The 18681-nt window shown below is 28.7% G+C and overlaps 1 protein-coding gene across 1 annotated transcript in view; it reads left to right on the top strand.

The window, feature by feature from the left end:
• Positions 1-18681, top strand: part of LOC142324840 (nephrin-like) — a gene marked incomplete at its 5' end in the record, with an annotated part of 931197 nt that overhangs the window by 321701 nt on the left and 590815 nt on the right. Inside the window, one exon of the mRNA XM_075365877.1 lies at positions 15084-15292. Coding sequence (XP_075221992.1) covers positions 15084-15292 — 209 coding nt within the window. The remainder of the gene's footprint in view (positions 1-15083; positions 15293-18681) is intronic.

The following is an 18681-nucleotide window of genomic DNA, read 5'->3' as shown; positions in this document are numbered from 1 at the left end:
TTATTTCTTGAATTGCCTCAACTTTTAAGTAAGTAGGTAATTTTATATTTTTATTTTTGCTTATATAATATACAATTATCTGAGATAATTTACAATTTATCAGTTGTAATATTTTACCTTGTAAAGACGATTGTGCTGATTCACAGTATATTAAATATTCATTGTTGATTCATAGTTCATTAAATGCATTACTTATAAAATGTGGTGTGAATTACGTAAGTAATATTTAGTTTTAATTATTATTTAATATTAAAAATCGAATTTATTTATAATAATAAATATTAAGGGATTTTCCTGGTTTAGCAAAATCCAAATTATGGATTTTGATAAAGGATTTAAGGAATGAAATTGGCTATTTAGTAAAAAGAATTGACTTTCGACTTACCAATGAAGTTCTTTTTTTTTTAACAAGCAGTGAAGATTAAAATTCTACGGTTTATTAAAAACAAAAACACCCTACTGTTGGGTTTGTTTTAGGTGAATTTAAAAATTTATTGATTTACCTGATTATTAAAAATTACCTTAATGCGTTATTTAAAATAATTAGAGAATAAAACAAATTCAAACAATTGTACTACAATGCAGAATTTTCTGATGTAAAGATTATTTATTAAGATATAAACAAACAAAAGTAAATCGCAGTATATTTATGTAGTGATTTATTTTGAATTTAAATTCTCATAAAATGTAATATTACTGAATATTGATTACGTAGTGGAATGACCTCAATTCATGAAATTTTTTCTAACAATTCCATCTCTTGAATGTGAGCGTGACTGATCGTAAATCTATGTAACTAAAATAAAAAAGTGATGTGTATAACCTTTTGTAGGAAGTATTATAGAACACAGGTAAATTATTTTTACTAATTTAAACATGATATCGATTTTCGTTATTTAGGACATTTTGAATGGAGAATAAAGGTCATCTTTAATTCAGTAATAAGTCTTAGTTATAAATGTGTGTGTATGTGCGCGCGCGCGTGGTTTTGTGTGTGTGTATTGGCGGAGAGAGAGAGAGAGAGCCTTTTGTCATCTATTTGCCTTTATAACTCGGGAACGGGTCTAGCTAAAATCATAAACTTGTGTACCGTACCTTGTTTACTAAAACACATCAAGAAATTGTATTTTGCGTAAAATAACAGATTAGATGATGCAAAATACTGGAAAGATTGCTCTGTCTCGAAGGAGTTTGCTCTTCATAAAGTATTTACTCGTCCGGTTTTTAGAGTTTTAATTAATGAATCGGTAATAGAAAATTATTTGAAAAAGAAAATTAGTAGAAGCTTTACATGTCTGAAAAAAATTATTTTTTTTAATTTTAACTTTAAGTTGTATCAAACATATATTTAAAAATATTTTTTTCCTTTAATGAACCGTTTTCAGTATGGGAAAATTTTTTAACATGCATTTTTAAAAATAGGATTTCATAAATGTTTTTCTCTTTCAATCAATTCATTTTCATACCCATTTCATTCTGAGTTGCTTTCAAAGTGAAAATATTTTTTTATTTTATTTTATCGAATGGAAGATAATAAATATATATTTTTGTGAAGTTTATGTTTAAATATCTCAAAATATTGTCATTTTTAGTGTTAATTTGGGAAAGATAAATATTTGTATCATTATCAATGGTGAATAGTTAGATTAAAATCTTTATGAAAATCCTGTAAAATTTAAGAATATTTTTAATCAGTTAATATTTTGTATAACATTTTTAATTATATTTATTTTTATAAATCGGTGTTTATGATTATAAAATATATTCTAAACATTTCAGACCTAATTTTAACAATAATTTTGCTTTTTTAATTTGGTAACATCATTGGTGATAAGCTTAATATCCTGTAGCTTTTTCTTTTTTTCTTTATTTTTCTGTTTAGCCTCCGGAACCACCGTAAGGTATTACGTTAGAGGATGATATGTATGAATGTAAATTAATTTTAGTCTTCTACAGTCTCAGGCCGACCACTCCTGAGATGTGTGGTTAATTGAAACCTAATCACCAAGAAACATCGGTATCCACGATCTAGTAGCCGTATCTAATCTCCTGTAGCCGTATGTCATCTGCAAAACGTTGGTTATCATGAAACAACAAACCAATTGTTATGTGTAATTATTATTTTAATTTGATTTTTATAATATAAATTCCTTTATCAGCGTAACTAGGTTAACTGATACAAAATATTGCAGGTTTTCTATACATTATAAATATTTATATACACTGGTTTTCTATAGCGGCACTTTTCTGAGATTGGTAAATCTGAATTTTAAATGATGAAATGGGTTAAACAAGTTGCCAGGTAAAGTTAAATAACGTTAACAAACTAAGAGACTAAAATAAATAGTAATGATTATAATATTCTTATAAATACTTGAACGAAATTTCTTTTTAACATAACATAACCATATTAATATGTAAAATTTACTTAAATCTCTCTCTCTCTCTCTCAATCTCTCTCTCTCTCTCTCTCTCTCTCTCTCTCTCTCTCTCTGTGTGTGTGTGTGTGTGTGTGTGTGTGTGTATATATATATATATATATATATATATATATATATATATATATATATTATCTTCCCCCTGTGTGCGCGTGCATGAGTGTTTGCGTGCGTGTTTAAGAGAGAGAATGAGAGAGAGAGAGAGAGAGAGAGAGAGAGAGAGAGAGAGAGAGAGAGTGAGAGGAGTTAGTAAAATTAGTAATTCATCTTTGGAGCCATATTATTAACAAAAAAGACAAATAACAAAACAAATTATGAACTGACCTTAAAAAAAATAAACGACCCCTCTATTTGAGGGCATCTAAAGTAATCACTGTACTGGTGAAAAAATAAAATTATCGTATAACCAATTTTTTTTACATTATTCCCGGGTTTAATAAAATACGAAAAGCCTCAAATAACTTTTTAACTGTTAAACATAAATTAATGAAATTTAGAAATGTTCCTATCTTCCTGGACGCTTGGAGTGTGATTATATCATACTGAAAAAAAAAATCGTTTAACATCTGCTAATTACGTTTTACTGTTAAAATATTATATAATATTTGCCATACTTTGTTAACACTGTTTAATAAAAGTAAGATAATGTGTTAGATGATTTTTTTTTCTTTTCAATTAAGAAGCCCAAAATACAAAAAAAAACCATTCATATATAAGAAATTAAATTTAAACGTGCTGAACATGCATATTAAAAAAAGAAAAAATTACTTCAAATTACGTAAAAATTCGAAAAACCCGTGCACAATTAAAAAGAGAAGTAAACATATTCATAAATTCATATTGTTTTCATTTTATTATTATTGTTGTAGTTTTATCATTACTTTTTTTTTGCGAAAGCCCCATATTTCTTTTTGTAGAAAAGAAGTCTAACTTTTTCATGGCAAGCTAGCAAAATACGATATACTGGTATTATGATAATACTATTAACTTCACAGTTTTATTGGCAGGCTTCTTATTTTTTTTACTCGCAGCATTTTCTCTTTGAACTTAAATCATTTATCCGTCAAAATGTATAATTTGTTTTTAACATTAATGGCAATACATTTTTCTCTTTAACTTTTTTAACCATCAGTATATGCATTTTCCTTAGAAATCTTATATGATTATGATTTCAATCCCAAATATATTTTGATGTATTTCTACTAATTCTGACATGAAGAAACTGTTTCAGTAAATATGCATTCCTTTTAAAAAAAAATTGGTTATTCATTTTATTAGATGTTGTGTTAATCTTTAAACTAATCTTAATGATGTAATTTTATAAACAGTAAGTTAATTTAAAACAACATTATGTTAACAACCATTATTTTTCTAACAGGTTACTTATAAGGGAAAGAATTGAAAAAAAAATATGACGGTTAAAACATTACAGATAAAAAAAAAATAAAATTATTATATTTTAATTTTATTTTTATTTTCGATTGTGACTGGTAAGATACACGTGTTTAAGTTATAAAAAAGTTTATTCGGTCAAGTAACCTAATAGCACATGAAAATGGCATACATAATTTCTAGCAAGCACTTTACACTAGGCTTATTATGGAAAATTTGGAGTCTTGTTGCATTCTTCATGGTGATATTCATATCTATAAGTAACAGTTTATCCGAATTCATCACAAAGATTAGATGTAGCATAAAGAACGACGTTATTCTCAGATTATGCAACTTCGTCTAGTCATTTGTATGTCGGATGTTTTACGTAAGTAATAATGGTTAAAGTAGATCAATAAAGCAACAAACGAACCTTTATAACCCACCCGGTTGGTCTAGTGGTGATCTCGTCATCGCAAAACAACCGATTTCGAAGTCGATAGTTCTAAGGTTCAAAGACTAGTAAAGGCTTTTATGTGGATTTGAATACTAGATCGTGAATACCGGTGTTCTTTGGTGATTCGATTTCAATTAACTACACATCTCAGAAATGGTCGACCTGAGACTGTATATGACTACATTTCATTTACATTCATATACATCATCCTCATTCATCCTCCGAAGTAATACCTTGATGTGGTTCCGGAGGCTAAACAGAAAAAAAAGAAACTAACCTTTATATGAGAAACAATGCATTACGTACACTGTTTTCTTTTAGTAGAAATGTCTGAGTTATTTAATAGTTTTCAGTCTTATTCCTATGTTTACAGTGACATGTAAATAACAAAAAAAATCTGATTTTTTATAAATGACATTTTGTACAGATCAACTCAAACGTGGCGGTTTTCAAAGTCCAGTGTTTTTTTTATTATTACTTTTTACGGTCTAGTAGTTTGTATTTATTAGTATTTTGCATAAAAAAGAAAGAAATTTTAAATGTATTTACAATATTTGATAAAATTTATTATAATACAAAAATTTGTGATTATTTCCAATTATATTAAAATATTTAACATATTAAAAATAAGTTGAATTATTGAAACTACATCTTAATTTAAAAAATTACTTTATAAATTCGTAAAAGTAAATTTTTATGCTTAAGATTTCTAGGTTTAAAAATTTAAAGGTTTTTCTGTGTATAGGACCTCGGGGAATAAAACACGTATAAGCAAGTTAAATTAGGATTTATATTAGACTGTTTTTTTATCTTTTCTCTTTTCTATTACTTCCTTTAAAGAAATATCACTTTACTTAATTTATTTCAACATGCATTTCTTGTTTATTTTTCAATAAAATTTATTTTCACCGAATTTAAATTTTTTATTTCAAAAAATTCAACGATTTAAAAAAAAATAATTTCTTGATACAATATTCTATTTCAATTAAAATACTGGATTTTTTAAAATATGTTTTAAATGGCGTGACATTTATGTTTTAATGTGATTATTGGTTAGTTGTTTGTTTAATAGTGTTTATTGTAATTTTTAGAGGGAATTTATTTTTCTTTCTTAGTTTTATATTACTTAATAAAATCTTGAGATATTTCACATGATGTAGTTTTTAAATTGTTTTTAAACTAGGATGTATGAAAATATTTACTCCCATAATGTTTTAGTAAAATATCGTCTTAATTACCTTAATAATTTATCCTGTAATTTATTTAATTAGGATGAATTTATTTATAATTTAATTATTTACAATTACAATTACTCTTTATTACCAGATAATTACAGAATTAAAACTATCAGAAATATTGTTTTCTTTTTTTTTTTAATATGCCACAGGAAAAATAATATAATAACAAAAAAGTAAAAGATTTTGTCGTTCTTATTAAAACTATAATTTACTTGTGATTTGTCTACGGATAGTATCGCAAATTTCATCGTGATACTTTCAGTATTTTTCTTTATACGATCAAACCCGACTTGTTTACTGGTTTGTTTACTAGTATGGTTGCTGCATGTGGTACAGTTGGATATGAGATAATTTTGAGGTTTTATAATGTTCCCAACAAAGCACAAGGAAACCGTAAAATAACAATTTTTTTATAATAATCTTTCAATCACAGGTGAATCGAATAGTACAAAGAAAATACAACAGAAGAAATAGTAAACAAATTGCGTATAAAATAATAAAATGGAATAATTTGCCTTATTCTAATAATTGTAATAACTGACTTAATGTAATGAATCTTCATTAGTTAGTTATTACTAAAAATAATTAAATTTGATAAATTAGAAAAAATTTATTCATAATGGAAATTTATTCATAATGGAGTATTTGTGGCAAATGTATACTACATATATTTGTCTTCATTTTTGTTACTGATAAAATACTAATATTAAATTTCAGTCGGTAGTTTTAGTTCGTCGAACGAATTTTATTTATTTTAGATAAGTGAAGCAATCAATAAAAATGTATACATTTTATTAAGATGACATGAAAATGTAACCTAATATAAAATGTATACGTCTCCATAAACTATCATTTCTGGTAAAGAAATTTACTTCCAATAAAATACTGGAATAAAATGTGTAAAGGAAAACCAATTTCATTGATGTCATTTATGTTTACTCTCATACGTTATATGCAGTATGTACATATACAGAGTATTCATTTTGTATGGTAAACTTTAAGCAAAAATGAAATTTAAAAACGCTTCATCTTCCAAACGACCTATTTTGGTATAAGATTACTATTTTTGGTGTACTCTAGACCACTCTTGAAATTTACTGCGAAAATATTTTAATGCCTGCCATATTGGGTAAGGTTATCGTAGTCCAATTTTTTTTTTTTTTTTTTTTTAAATTAACATATTTGATTTTCAATACTCTTTAAAATGATGTGTTACAATTCTACCATTTCCATGAAAACTTTTACATACAGAGTGTGTCACGAAGTTTTCCCAGAACTTTCATAACCTATTCTGCTCGTGAAAATAATGGAAAAAAATTATATAAACGTACGTCCTAAAATTCTTCGTTTGCGAGTTACGGCTAGTCAAATATTTCGCTCAGATTTCACCTATCCCGGTGAAATGAGATCGTACTGAAATTTTTATGACGTAATTAAGGGACAGAATAAGTGATTTCTCACGTTCGTAGGATTTCTTAGGTTTTTAACCTGAAAAATCGAATAAATTAAGTCACACAATCGTGTCTTAGCAGTTTTTGAGAAATCTGAGGTAAAATCTAATAAATTTGGGTAAAAACCTGGTTTTTATGTTTGACGTACATTAATTTTGTTATATGGGTAATAAACACATAAAACTGTTAAATAAAACTTGTAGAGAATTTAATTTTGAACAAAATGATATAAGGCGAATAAAACAAAGTAAAGTTAGAAAAATTAGAATATTATTTAGAAAACAGTCCACTAGACCAAAGTGCATTATTCTTGAGGGTAGAAACTAATATATAAAATGTTTTCATTAACAATCATTACTTGCGTAATAATAATATTGTGAATGTCTTTCCTTATTCAAAAGGTTTAAAGTGTAACGAAAAATTAGGGTGGCAAAGTAACTTTAACAATATTTATTACAAAAAATAATTTTATAAGTTTAATTATTTAAAAGAAGAAGAAGAAGAAATTATACCCCATTTATTTAGGTTAGTTAAATTTTATTTATGTATATTAGATGCCTTAAGCTTATCTGTTAATAACTTTAAATTAGATTCTAGTCAGTTATGAAAATAGACTAGCTCTTCTAAAAAATAACAACTAATTCTATCCCATATTTGATTGCAAATGTATAGTTTGAAATATCCGTTGCAGTTTTTATTGTGCTTTATAAATTTGTACGTCATTATACTAAGCAAACTGAAATGTAGTTGATATTTAGCCCTTTTTATAACACCTTCACTCTTCTCGCCACTTCGATTGATTGTAAAATGAACATCATTACTCACAGAAAATGTAATACAGATTATTATCCCTTATCCCTCGAATGCTTTATATACGTCACAACTGTAATATGAATTGTTACGGATTGTGTAAAGGAATAAACATTACCCATTTTTGTGGAAAACTGCGTTATTAACATGATTAATCTTCGGTAAAAAAAAATGTATAAATACCATAAAATTTAACTTCTTGGCCAAAGTAATGTCTATAATGGATTAAGTGATTTATTTTCTGATATATATTTAAATAGATTTATTAAATTTTTAATTTTCTAATCCGATTTTTGCGTAAAGCAAAAATAAAAGGCCCAAACGATATTTAAATTCTTCAAACAAGATAAGGTTTAAATACGTATGGCCACGTAATTTTGTTGTCTAAACTACACGTAATGACTGTAACGATGAAACCTAATATACCTTATACTAATTGTGTGGACTTCGGGGTAAACGCTCACATTAAAGGATACGTTTCAATAGTACTCGTAATTTTTCTCTTATTTTAGAAAAATAGAATTATTTTGAACTTTTGGAGGAAAAGTCAAGTCTAATCGTTATTTTACAGTTTTAGGAAAAAAATATATTGATAGAGAAATTCGATCTGTGAATTCTCAGCTGGTTACTTCATTTCTTATGTAACTTTTTTAACAAAGTTTTTGCTAGTTGTTATTTTTAACTTAATAAAATACAAATAGATTTATAAAATATTGATTACATAGATAAGCATGCGTTTTATGGATATTTTACAAATTAATTTAACAATAACTTAAATATTTTGTTAAAATTTAGCCAAATGTTTCAGGCAAACAGAAGAAATAAAAAAATAATTACTTTCAAAAATATTTCTTTTCATTTATCGCTTATGTTTTTTTCGTTTATTATTCAGTGTAAAAAATTAAAAGAAAGATCAAAATAAAATGTAAAAAACTCTATTCCAATAAGTACCTCAGAAGAGCCGATATCTGATTTCAGTTAACTTTGAGAACGTACCCAAAAATCAAAATTGTTTGCTGTAAATCCGGTTCGTGTAAACCTATAAGCTTGGAAATCAGTAGGGCTCTGTTCTTAATAGGTTTATCCCACCCAACCAAGTTTGGTCAAAATCTTTTAAGATTTGCGAACGGTAGAGCAGACGAAAAAATCTTATGCATATGTATATAAAATGACCGGAAGCAGTAGCGATTTTCAAATTCTTTGGAAATCCGATAAAAATTCGTTTTATGTAAAGAAATTGCCGATCTTTTTCGATTTATTTTTTCCAGCAAAGGAAAACTAATTAATTATTTCTTGTAATGAAATTAATGAGAGAAAGAATCGTAATTGTGGTTGTTTGTTATACCCAAACACTGTGAAATTATTATTATTTTTTAACTAATAATTATAAATAGATTGCAAAAAATTTAAGGATCTTTCATTACTATGATTTATATGAGCAGTTTTAAAAGAATTTATAAAGAAATAAGTATAAAAATAAAACAAAACTGATGAAATAGACTTTAAGACTCGCTGTGCTCTTCATATTATTTTTACGTCTTATATACCCTATTACTTCAAAATTATAAAACATGGTATACTGAAATTATGCATATACATATAAAACATTGCACATTAAAATAAATGAATAAATAATTATTTTCTGTCTCCATATAGCCAATAAAACGTATTTCAAATTACATATTCATGTAGCTGCTAGCTACTTTAATGTTAGAATAAATATTTAAACACCACTAACTTATTCTCGTATACTAAAATATAATAAATAAAGTTTTATAATAAAAGGACATTTTTTAATTATTTTTTTGTAACTTTATGGCTTTTATTTTATTTAAATAAAGGTTTATATATATACGTTTTTAATACATCAAGAAAAGCATAAAAGAGTGGCTAAAATTCAGTGACAGTATTAGTGGAAGTAACTGTTTTAACTCCCGCCCCTCAGCTTCTTTCACAAGGTCTCGTCCTTCATGATCTACAAGGTTATATCAGGATCGTGCGGCTCACCGAAGAAGATTAAAAAATTAAGAGACGGATCGATATTAATTGAAACTCATAACAATGAACAGGGTAAATCTCTTCTCTTACGCATTACTAATATGGGTGGTGTAAACGTAAGTACGATGTGCCACAAAACTTTAATTACCAGCCGGGAAGTAATTTTTTGCAGAGACCTTTTGGAGCTGGAAATAGCAGAAATAGCTGATGAACTTCAAACCCAAGAAATTATAGATGTGAAACATATAATGAAACGGCAGAGCGGGACGAAGAACCAACACCTTCTCTTACACTAACCTTTAACCCACAGAGCGGATTGAACCTGTAGGTTCGGGTAAGACCATTCATACCCTTTCCTTTTTTCTGTTTAGCCTCCGGGAATTACAGTCAGGTATTACTTCAGAGGATGAATGAGGATGATAGGTATGAGTTTAAGTGAAGTGTAGTCTTGTACAGTCTCAGGTCAACCATTTCTGAGATGTGTAGTTAATTGAAATGCAACCAGCAAAGAACACCGGTATCCACGATCTAGTATTTAAATCCGTATAAAAGTTTACTAGGACTTGACCGCTGGAACTCTCGACTTCCAAATCAGTTGATTTGCGAAGACGGGTTCTCCACTAGACCAACCCGGTGGGTGACCATTCATACCTAACCCACGACGATAATTTAATTGCCAAGGTAATGATCACACTACAACATCTAGTTCGAAGGCGGAAATCTGTGCTCGATATGCTAAGGAAGGCTACAATGACACTGACTGCTGTGCAGATAAAAAATGTGTAAACTGCAGTGGTTCACATACAGCCCGCTCCGAGATTGCCCAACTTTCAAAGAAGAAAAGGGGCAATTCTCAGAAACTCTACCGAGCCGAAGCTATCTTTTCCGGCCACATGCAAAGAACACAGAAAAAACAAGTAACTCACAGAACCTGGTTAAACCAGATGTATCTTTTGCCACCGCTACATCAAAACAAGCTCCTACAAATTTAGGTATTCAGCAGTGCGGATCCTGCAATGAGCTAAAACAACTTGTTTAGGTGTCATCAGATTAAGTCGCTTCACTTACAGCCACTGTTTCATAACTGATGAAAATTAACAAAACGTCGTAATTTGCAGTTAGTGAATCCAGTCGTGGGATCCATCTGAAATTCTCTGTCCCCAAAGTTTTACCCGTGCGGGCAGGAATAATCACAGGTGACGGTAAGCCATTTACTAATCTACTTTCTCTCTACTTTCATGTCTTCTTTTACTTTGTGTCTCCCCATGTAACGGGTATACTATTTCTTTAGCTGAATATTTCCTTGTATTGAAATACTGAAACTAATATTAAAAGAACAGGATATAATTAATGAAAAAAAATATATTGATTCTTAAAAATAAATAATAATAAAAATGATAATTAATAAAACTTTTAAATTCTTAAAACAAAGAATCAGAAAAATTATTTTAAAGAAATGCATAAGTATTAGAGTGGGGGGGACAAAGCAAAAAAGGCCATATCAGCAGGGATGGGAGGAGCATAACATCGCTAGCTATTCGACGAATCCAGCTCAGGAAGACTTGGGTTAAAACTAGTTTTGTAAATAGAGGTACTCCGTAATCGTCAACTACGGATGTTAGAGACTAAACTAGGAAAGGCGTAAAAAACACAAATCAAATGCAGTTTGAAAAACGTTTACTTTTTCTACTCTCTTTTACAAAGTAAAGGAAGTATTGTGATCGCGAAATATCGGTTTACAACGGAAATATTCATTTTTGTCATCCCAGAATCCATTTTTACTAGTTTCGATGTGACGTATTTACGTAGATACGTATGTATCTTGCATAACTCAAAAGCAATTAGCGATAGGATTTTTAAATTTTTGATTTATGACTACTGTAACGCCTATTTGTGCACCTCCCCTTTTGATCGCAATCGATTGGACCAAAAGTGTCCAAAGAGCCTAAAATCCAAAACATTTGGATTTTGGACGTTTTTTTATCTGCAATAATATGTCCTCATTGAGAGCTTTTCAACGATATCATAAGTGGTATTTATTTTCATTACTTCCTGAAATAAAGCCAAATAAAATTTTAATTAATGAAATATTTGGATCTAACAAGGAGAAATCACATCCGTTCGAATACGACTTCATACACACACACACACACACACACACACACACACACACACACACACACACACACACACACACACACACACACACACACACACACACACACACACACACATATATATATATATATTTATTTATTTTACCTTTGTTTTTAAATTTAAATATATTGATTTATTAATGATTATTAACCTCTGATCATAAAAAAATACAATTAATAATGATAACAGTAAAAAACAGTAATATGTAAAAAAAATCAAAAGTTATTAGTGAAATTATACTTATACTTTATAATACTTTATATACTTTCTCCATTTTAATTCAAACATTTTTACAGAGGTTAATAATCTATATAAATTAAAATGTAAATATTCGTTTATTCAGAATCTTAAATCTTCAAAAGTTCTTCACCGATTGCTTTGAAATATTGACACAACGTTGTTTCGAATACGCGCGTGTTATATACCTAAGATGTCACACCTGTATCGGGTAAAATCCTGTTTTTTTTTTTAAACAGCGCTATTTGTTGGACGCAAAAGAAACACACGCTATACTAAATATTTTACGATTTCATTTCAGTGTTCCCGGTATGTGTGTCTGCTATAAACTAAAAAAATACTGGACCGATTTACGAAAGGGGAAAAGGTAAAAAATGGAAAACGGATTAATCGAAAAAGGTAAATGGGAGGAAGGGGAAAATGGAAAAAGAAATTAAAAAATAGGGGAAACGGGAAAAGGGGGAAACGGGAAAAGGAAATGGAAAGGGGAAAGAAAATGGTGGAAAGAGGAAGGGGAAGGTAAACAGGGGGAAGAGAAATGGGGAAAGGAAAGGTCGATGGCAAGGAAAAGGTGAAATGGTGGAAAGGAAAGGGGTAAATGAGGAAAAGGGAGTGGGAGCACGGCAAAAATTAAAATGGGAAAAGGAAAAGGGAGAAAAAGGTTAAATTTTGGGAAATTCCGTAATGCTCATTTTGTTAATGTTTTATCAAACTTTCAATTGTGTTTATTTAATCTATACATATATACTCAAATCTTGCAATAGCGAAGCGTTGCCGGGTCTGCTAGTTTTTAATAAATCAGTATATTTAAATTTAAAAAAAAAAACTAAATATATATATATATATATATATATATATATATGTAGTGAGATTCGAATCGATGTGTGCAAGATTACGCATCTGACACGTTCACACTTACACCACGTAACTACTTGTGCGACCTGTAATAAAATACATATAAACTAATATAAAATGCTGATACGGACACCAAAAAAATATGTGATGCAATGTGGTATCCACTACAATGGAATTGTGTAACTGTTCACTTTATTTAAGAATTGGAGGATCGTATATCACTTTCAAATGAAATAAGTTTAAATGAAGTGCAGCAAAAAATATGTATATATAATTTAATAGGCTACAGTAAGTTATGTGGTGTCCACATCAGATTTTTTATAATTAGGACATCATTCCTAACGTGATTTGTGTAAAGTATTATGATGTTCCGATAAGAATAGAGGATTAGGTCATTTTCTTCATATAATTCAAGAAAATTTAAATTAATAAAAAGAGATGCATATTCTCCCGCATTCTTGAAAACATTATTAACAGAAGCAAGTTTATGTCGTTTTTCCGAATATATTTCGTATTTTTAATCAAAATGCAACTTTCTACTTATTTTATACCTTCAAAACGGCTTTTTATTTGTGCAAATAGCATTTTTGTAAGACTCTCTTATTTAAATAAAAATAAAAACAAAATTATAAAATAAAGTAACTTTAAAAAAATGAAAAACTGACTTCTAAATATATTCTAAAGGTTAAAAATTGATGCTCTTTCAGCTGTTTTTTGAATTTCAGCTATTTATATTGCAGATTTCAGAAGAGTTGGACTTTATATTTTTTAAATTTGGTGGAATCTTAATATCAAAATTTAAAGAAAAATTGTAAAGGAGCTTTTGTTTTTTAGGGCAGTTTTTTAAAGTCTCCTTTTTATCAATATTTTTTATTAATATCAAGAATTTCAACGCGGTAAGTAATTTTTTATGCAGCGAGAAAACTGACCATCTAGTTGAAATTGAAAGTTTATGAGAATGTCCTGACATATACATATTAACCGGCCAAAATGTATTTATACGAAAATCTGGAAATTTACAAACAAATGTCTGCTAGTTGAATATATATTTGATGAAGAATTGAGGCTTAAATGGATAATTAAAAAATAACTAAATAAATAAAAGAGGTGGTTGCACCGAATTAGAAAAAAAAAAATTTCTCATGTAAGTTTTTTTTGTGTGAAATTGATCCTGGTTAAAAAATTTAATCCTTCTGAATTATCTTCAATTGTTTGAAACCAACTCCCTTTAAATTTTTTACCTCTTCCTGATCTTTTATTTTTATTTACTTTATTATTGAGTATTTTCAAAGAACAATTTTCTGCTAATCTATAAAAACAATAAGTTTTTTTTAATTTCACAATTGGTTTTAATTGATTTTTTTTTAATTCCCATATATATTCTAAAATTTGATATTAGGAGGAAGGTATATTTTACCCTGAGTACAATTTCAACTTTATTGAATTATATTTTGAAAAATTTCTTTTTCGGTTTATTTTTTGATATTTCATTCTTGTGCTTCATGCGAATATGTCTGCCAAATTTTAACTTAGTTAGGAAGTTCCCTTTATAGCCAGATAGATGTTAAAAGATTCAGGAACTTATTTTCCCTAGGGAATCTTAAGCATATACTGAGAAGGTGTATCTTTATCATATATAGTAAGGTTACACCCATCTTTCTGAAGTGAAAGTGATTGGATACGTGTCTAAATCGTATTAATGTAAAATGCTTTTTAAAAATGAATATTACGTAAAATAAAAACCGTTATTTAAAAAATTCTTCATATTTAGTGATAATAGCTGTATGATTATTTACTGAACAGATTTTTTATTGTTTTATAGGGTATTTTAACATTTAATCCCTTTAGATACAAATAAATTACGTCGCCCGATCAAAACATTAATCCTATATTTAGTATTATTGTTATACACATAATTTTACAACAAATATTATTATTGGGTCTAACGAGTCACGTATCTTTCATAATAAATACTAGCAACATGTGTCCATAACTGATCTGTTAGTTAAATAAATGCAATCAAATACTAATGATGGCAATAACGTGAACTTTTATTTTTTTTTTTTTTCAGTTACGATCAGCGAGGTAAAAATGCAGATAAAGCCTCTCACTGGAAAGATGAAAAGGTGTTAAGTGATAGAGCATATTTCCGTACAATGTCTGAACCTGCAGCACTGTCTTTAGACAATGTTATACAGTCAGATGATGCTGAATATCGTTGCAGAGTTGATTTTAAGAAATCACCGACTAGGAACCACAAAGTCAAGCTCAGTGTCATAGGTAAGTACAAATCAATTATTGCTAGAGATTAACAGTAATATGTGATTCATTTTATTAAAAACAATAAATGTAAATAGAAAAATCACGTCCATAACCGTTTAGAAAAATAAAAATCTCAAGCTACTTGTGTATTTATATTTTCAAATAATCATCATAAGTAGATGTAGGAGTCTGGCAAAAATACAAATACAAAAATAAAACTTGAAAAAATTTAACATTCTTTTTGGAAACAGAAGTTTTAAGAAGTGTAAATTTATTTAGGAATTATACAGTAGAAAAACTGAATTTAATAACAGTGATTCAGAAAATACATGTCCATTAATATGTAACATTAGGTTTTTGTACTATTAAACAATATTTAATGAATTTATTTCACTAAAAACTCTCTAATTTTATCACAAACATAATTAGCATTTATCTTATCCAAGGATTCTTTACGATACACATTTTTTCATATAAATTTCTATGACGGTTGAATTTTCAAGCTCTCAGCGTTTTTGAAACGAATTGATATATTATCCTACCGTATATATGGAGCATGAGATACGGCATAAGGCCGCTATAAATTACCCAACATGGGTTGGTCCAACCAACCAACTAATCGAACACGAGAATTGAAGGCAAAATATTATTGTATCGCAATACTTTTAACACTTTCTCAGTTACTATTAAGTTGTCACTTTCTAACGTCAATTATTAAAACTAGCTTATCTAAACTAAGAAATTAAAACTGAAACTTTAATTTTTTTTTTTAATTTTACAAAGAGCATGATTTCATTGATATTTCAACTCTATATGAAGTCGGACTTTTGGTCCCAAAACGCAACTATAACACAATAATAGAAAAGCATTGTGAAGAATGCTGAAGTTTGATGATTGGCTATGTATTGCTCTATTTAGGAAATGAATGATTTATTCCTGTTCCGTTCCACTTGTGCTGTCGGGTGCTGCTACTGGCGAGGGCAAGGGCTCTCCGACAAGCTTGGTCAGGGGCAATCTGAACACACGATGTCCTACGTCATAATATCGCAAGCAGTGGTCATTATGACGTAGTGAGTGACCTTCTATTCATTCGGCGCTCTAATCTGACTCAGAGAGGTCGTGATGCACATTCCGTCCGGATGAACGCTTAATTTATTAATATACTTACATGTTATTAATTTTAATTATATATGTTACGTTATAAGTTAAATATTCAATTATGTTATCGAAATGTCAAGACAACAAATTAAATAACAATTCAACAAGGCGTTGTTTCAATTCATCACTATGAACATACAGTCCAACCTCGCTCTAAAATCTACCACAACGTATTAACGGTATTCAGGCGAGATCGTTCATAACAGTTTCTATTTATCTCTTTAAGAGTAGGGACAGCTAATTCTATTGTATAATAGAAAATTTTGTGCATAACAATGTTTTGTACTGTTTCAGCAGACAATATTTAGTGGTATATACAATTTGGTTAGATAGTAGGCACGACTTCCAACTAAATTAGGTAATTTATAGAAGGTCTTTAGTCTGAATGGAGAGTTTAAGTAGTCCACAGTGTAAGATAAATTTTCACTTTCAACTTGAGTTGTATAAAACAGTATTGTATGATTTACTCTGTCTCCTGGATACGTTGGACGCAAGCTTATACGTCCAATTAAAGTTACACTTCACCCATTTTTTTATATTAACAATGAATATTTTAACCTGTGAAAAATTCAAATCATCATTGGGATACAATCTCAGAACCTTCCGAATGAAAAAGAAACGCTACCTCTTTGCCGTTGATGTTGGGCAAATGATTATTTGTTATTTTTTCATGCAAATTATTATTATTTTTTTTTTACAGATAAAGATAGAAACACTTTTTTGTAGTGTATTTTTTTTTTTTCACTTTCTCTGCAGATATTACAGTACATAATAATATATTATAACAAGAGATAATTGTGATAGGTTTTTCCAAGAATAAATTTTCAACATTCTTATTTCTTTCTTTTGGATTTAAGGAGTTGAAAAATGTAGAGAATGCAAAAAACTAGGATAAATGCAATGTATATTATATGTATATAAATATTGTGTGTGTGCACGCGCGCGCATGCATTGGATGTATTTGGTCTAGTAATTCGAAATATCTTGAACGAAAAATCTACAAATTTGTCACTTTGAGTACTATATACGTGGAACTGATGGAATCAGAGCCTTAAAGTTTCTGTTGCTGCTAGATATCCCAGGTGAATATTATTTAGTTACTGGGCCCTTGTTATTTTTTTTTTCATCGGTGATTTTAAATAATTATTTCGTTGTGAATTATAAGCAAAATAAAAATCTAAATTTTCAGACACAGTTCTAGTATTAAAAAATAAGAAGACAGTGCAAGTATATTTTCATATAACCTACATATTTAAATAAAGTATCGTAGTGCCAGGTACTGTTCTTGGAAAATAGAGACCATTAAGATTTCTTCCAGAATCTTCTTGAGAATCTTGTAGTACGTGTTAGTACCTCTTAAATATACAAAGGCACGAATATCTAAACACATGTTATCTGCCCAACTTCAATACATTTTATAACATGAAATAGGTTGAGCAATTGAGTATTCAACAAACGTGAGATTCAAATATTCAACGGTTGCTTTACACACTTCTTGGTAAGTATACCTCATATTTTCATGTATACCTCATGTTTTTGATCAACTATTTGTAATCATAAAAAAGGGACATAGTTTTCCCTCAACTGTAATTTACAAACCGTCTCATAGTAAAAAAAATGTACATGATTTTTTCCCAGCATTTTTAAGAATAGTATGTACTATAACATAGGGAATTTATAGTAATTAATCGTGCTAAAAATCTCCTTTCCACTTTTTTCCCGGGTCGTGATCACTAATTTTATATGTATCACGTTAAGTGGAAGATGGGAATAAATTATAATGCGTGTTTCAAAAAGGACGCAACCCCTCTGTTTGACAACATGAATTTATTACAAAAATATTAATTTTAATAAAATACTTATAAAATAATGTACAAATCACCTTTAATAAAACTTTAAAATAGATGTACAAAATGATTTCCTCTGATCCTGATGCAAGTTCGTACACGTTTCATAACATTTGCAGCCACGTTTTGTAATGTTTGCTGAGTAATGTTTGAAATCTCACTTTCAATGTTTTCCTTCAACTCGTCTAATGCATGAGGATTGTTTTTAAAAACTACACTTTTTAAATACCGCCAAAGGAAAATTCTGCAGATGTAAGATCTGGGGATCTTGAAGGATATCAAACCCTTCTGATATCAAACGATGGCCAAAAAATTCCCGTAACATATCCAGCGTTTCATTAGCAGTATGACACATAAATCTCGATTAAGTTGCGGTAAACTTCACAATCTAAGATTTAAAAA

This window comes from Lycorma delicatula, chromosome 5 (assembly GCF_047948215.1).
Source record: "Lycorma delicatula isolate Av1 chromosome 5, ASM4794821v1, whole genome shotgun sequence".
NCBI lineage: Eukaryota > Metazoa > Arthropoda > Insecta > Hemiptera > Fulgoridae > Lycorma > Lycorma delicatula.
The sequence above is the reverse complement of the archived record's forward strand: the minus strand, read 5'-3'. Positions and strand labels throughout refer to the sequence as shown.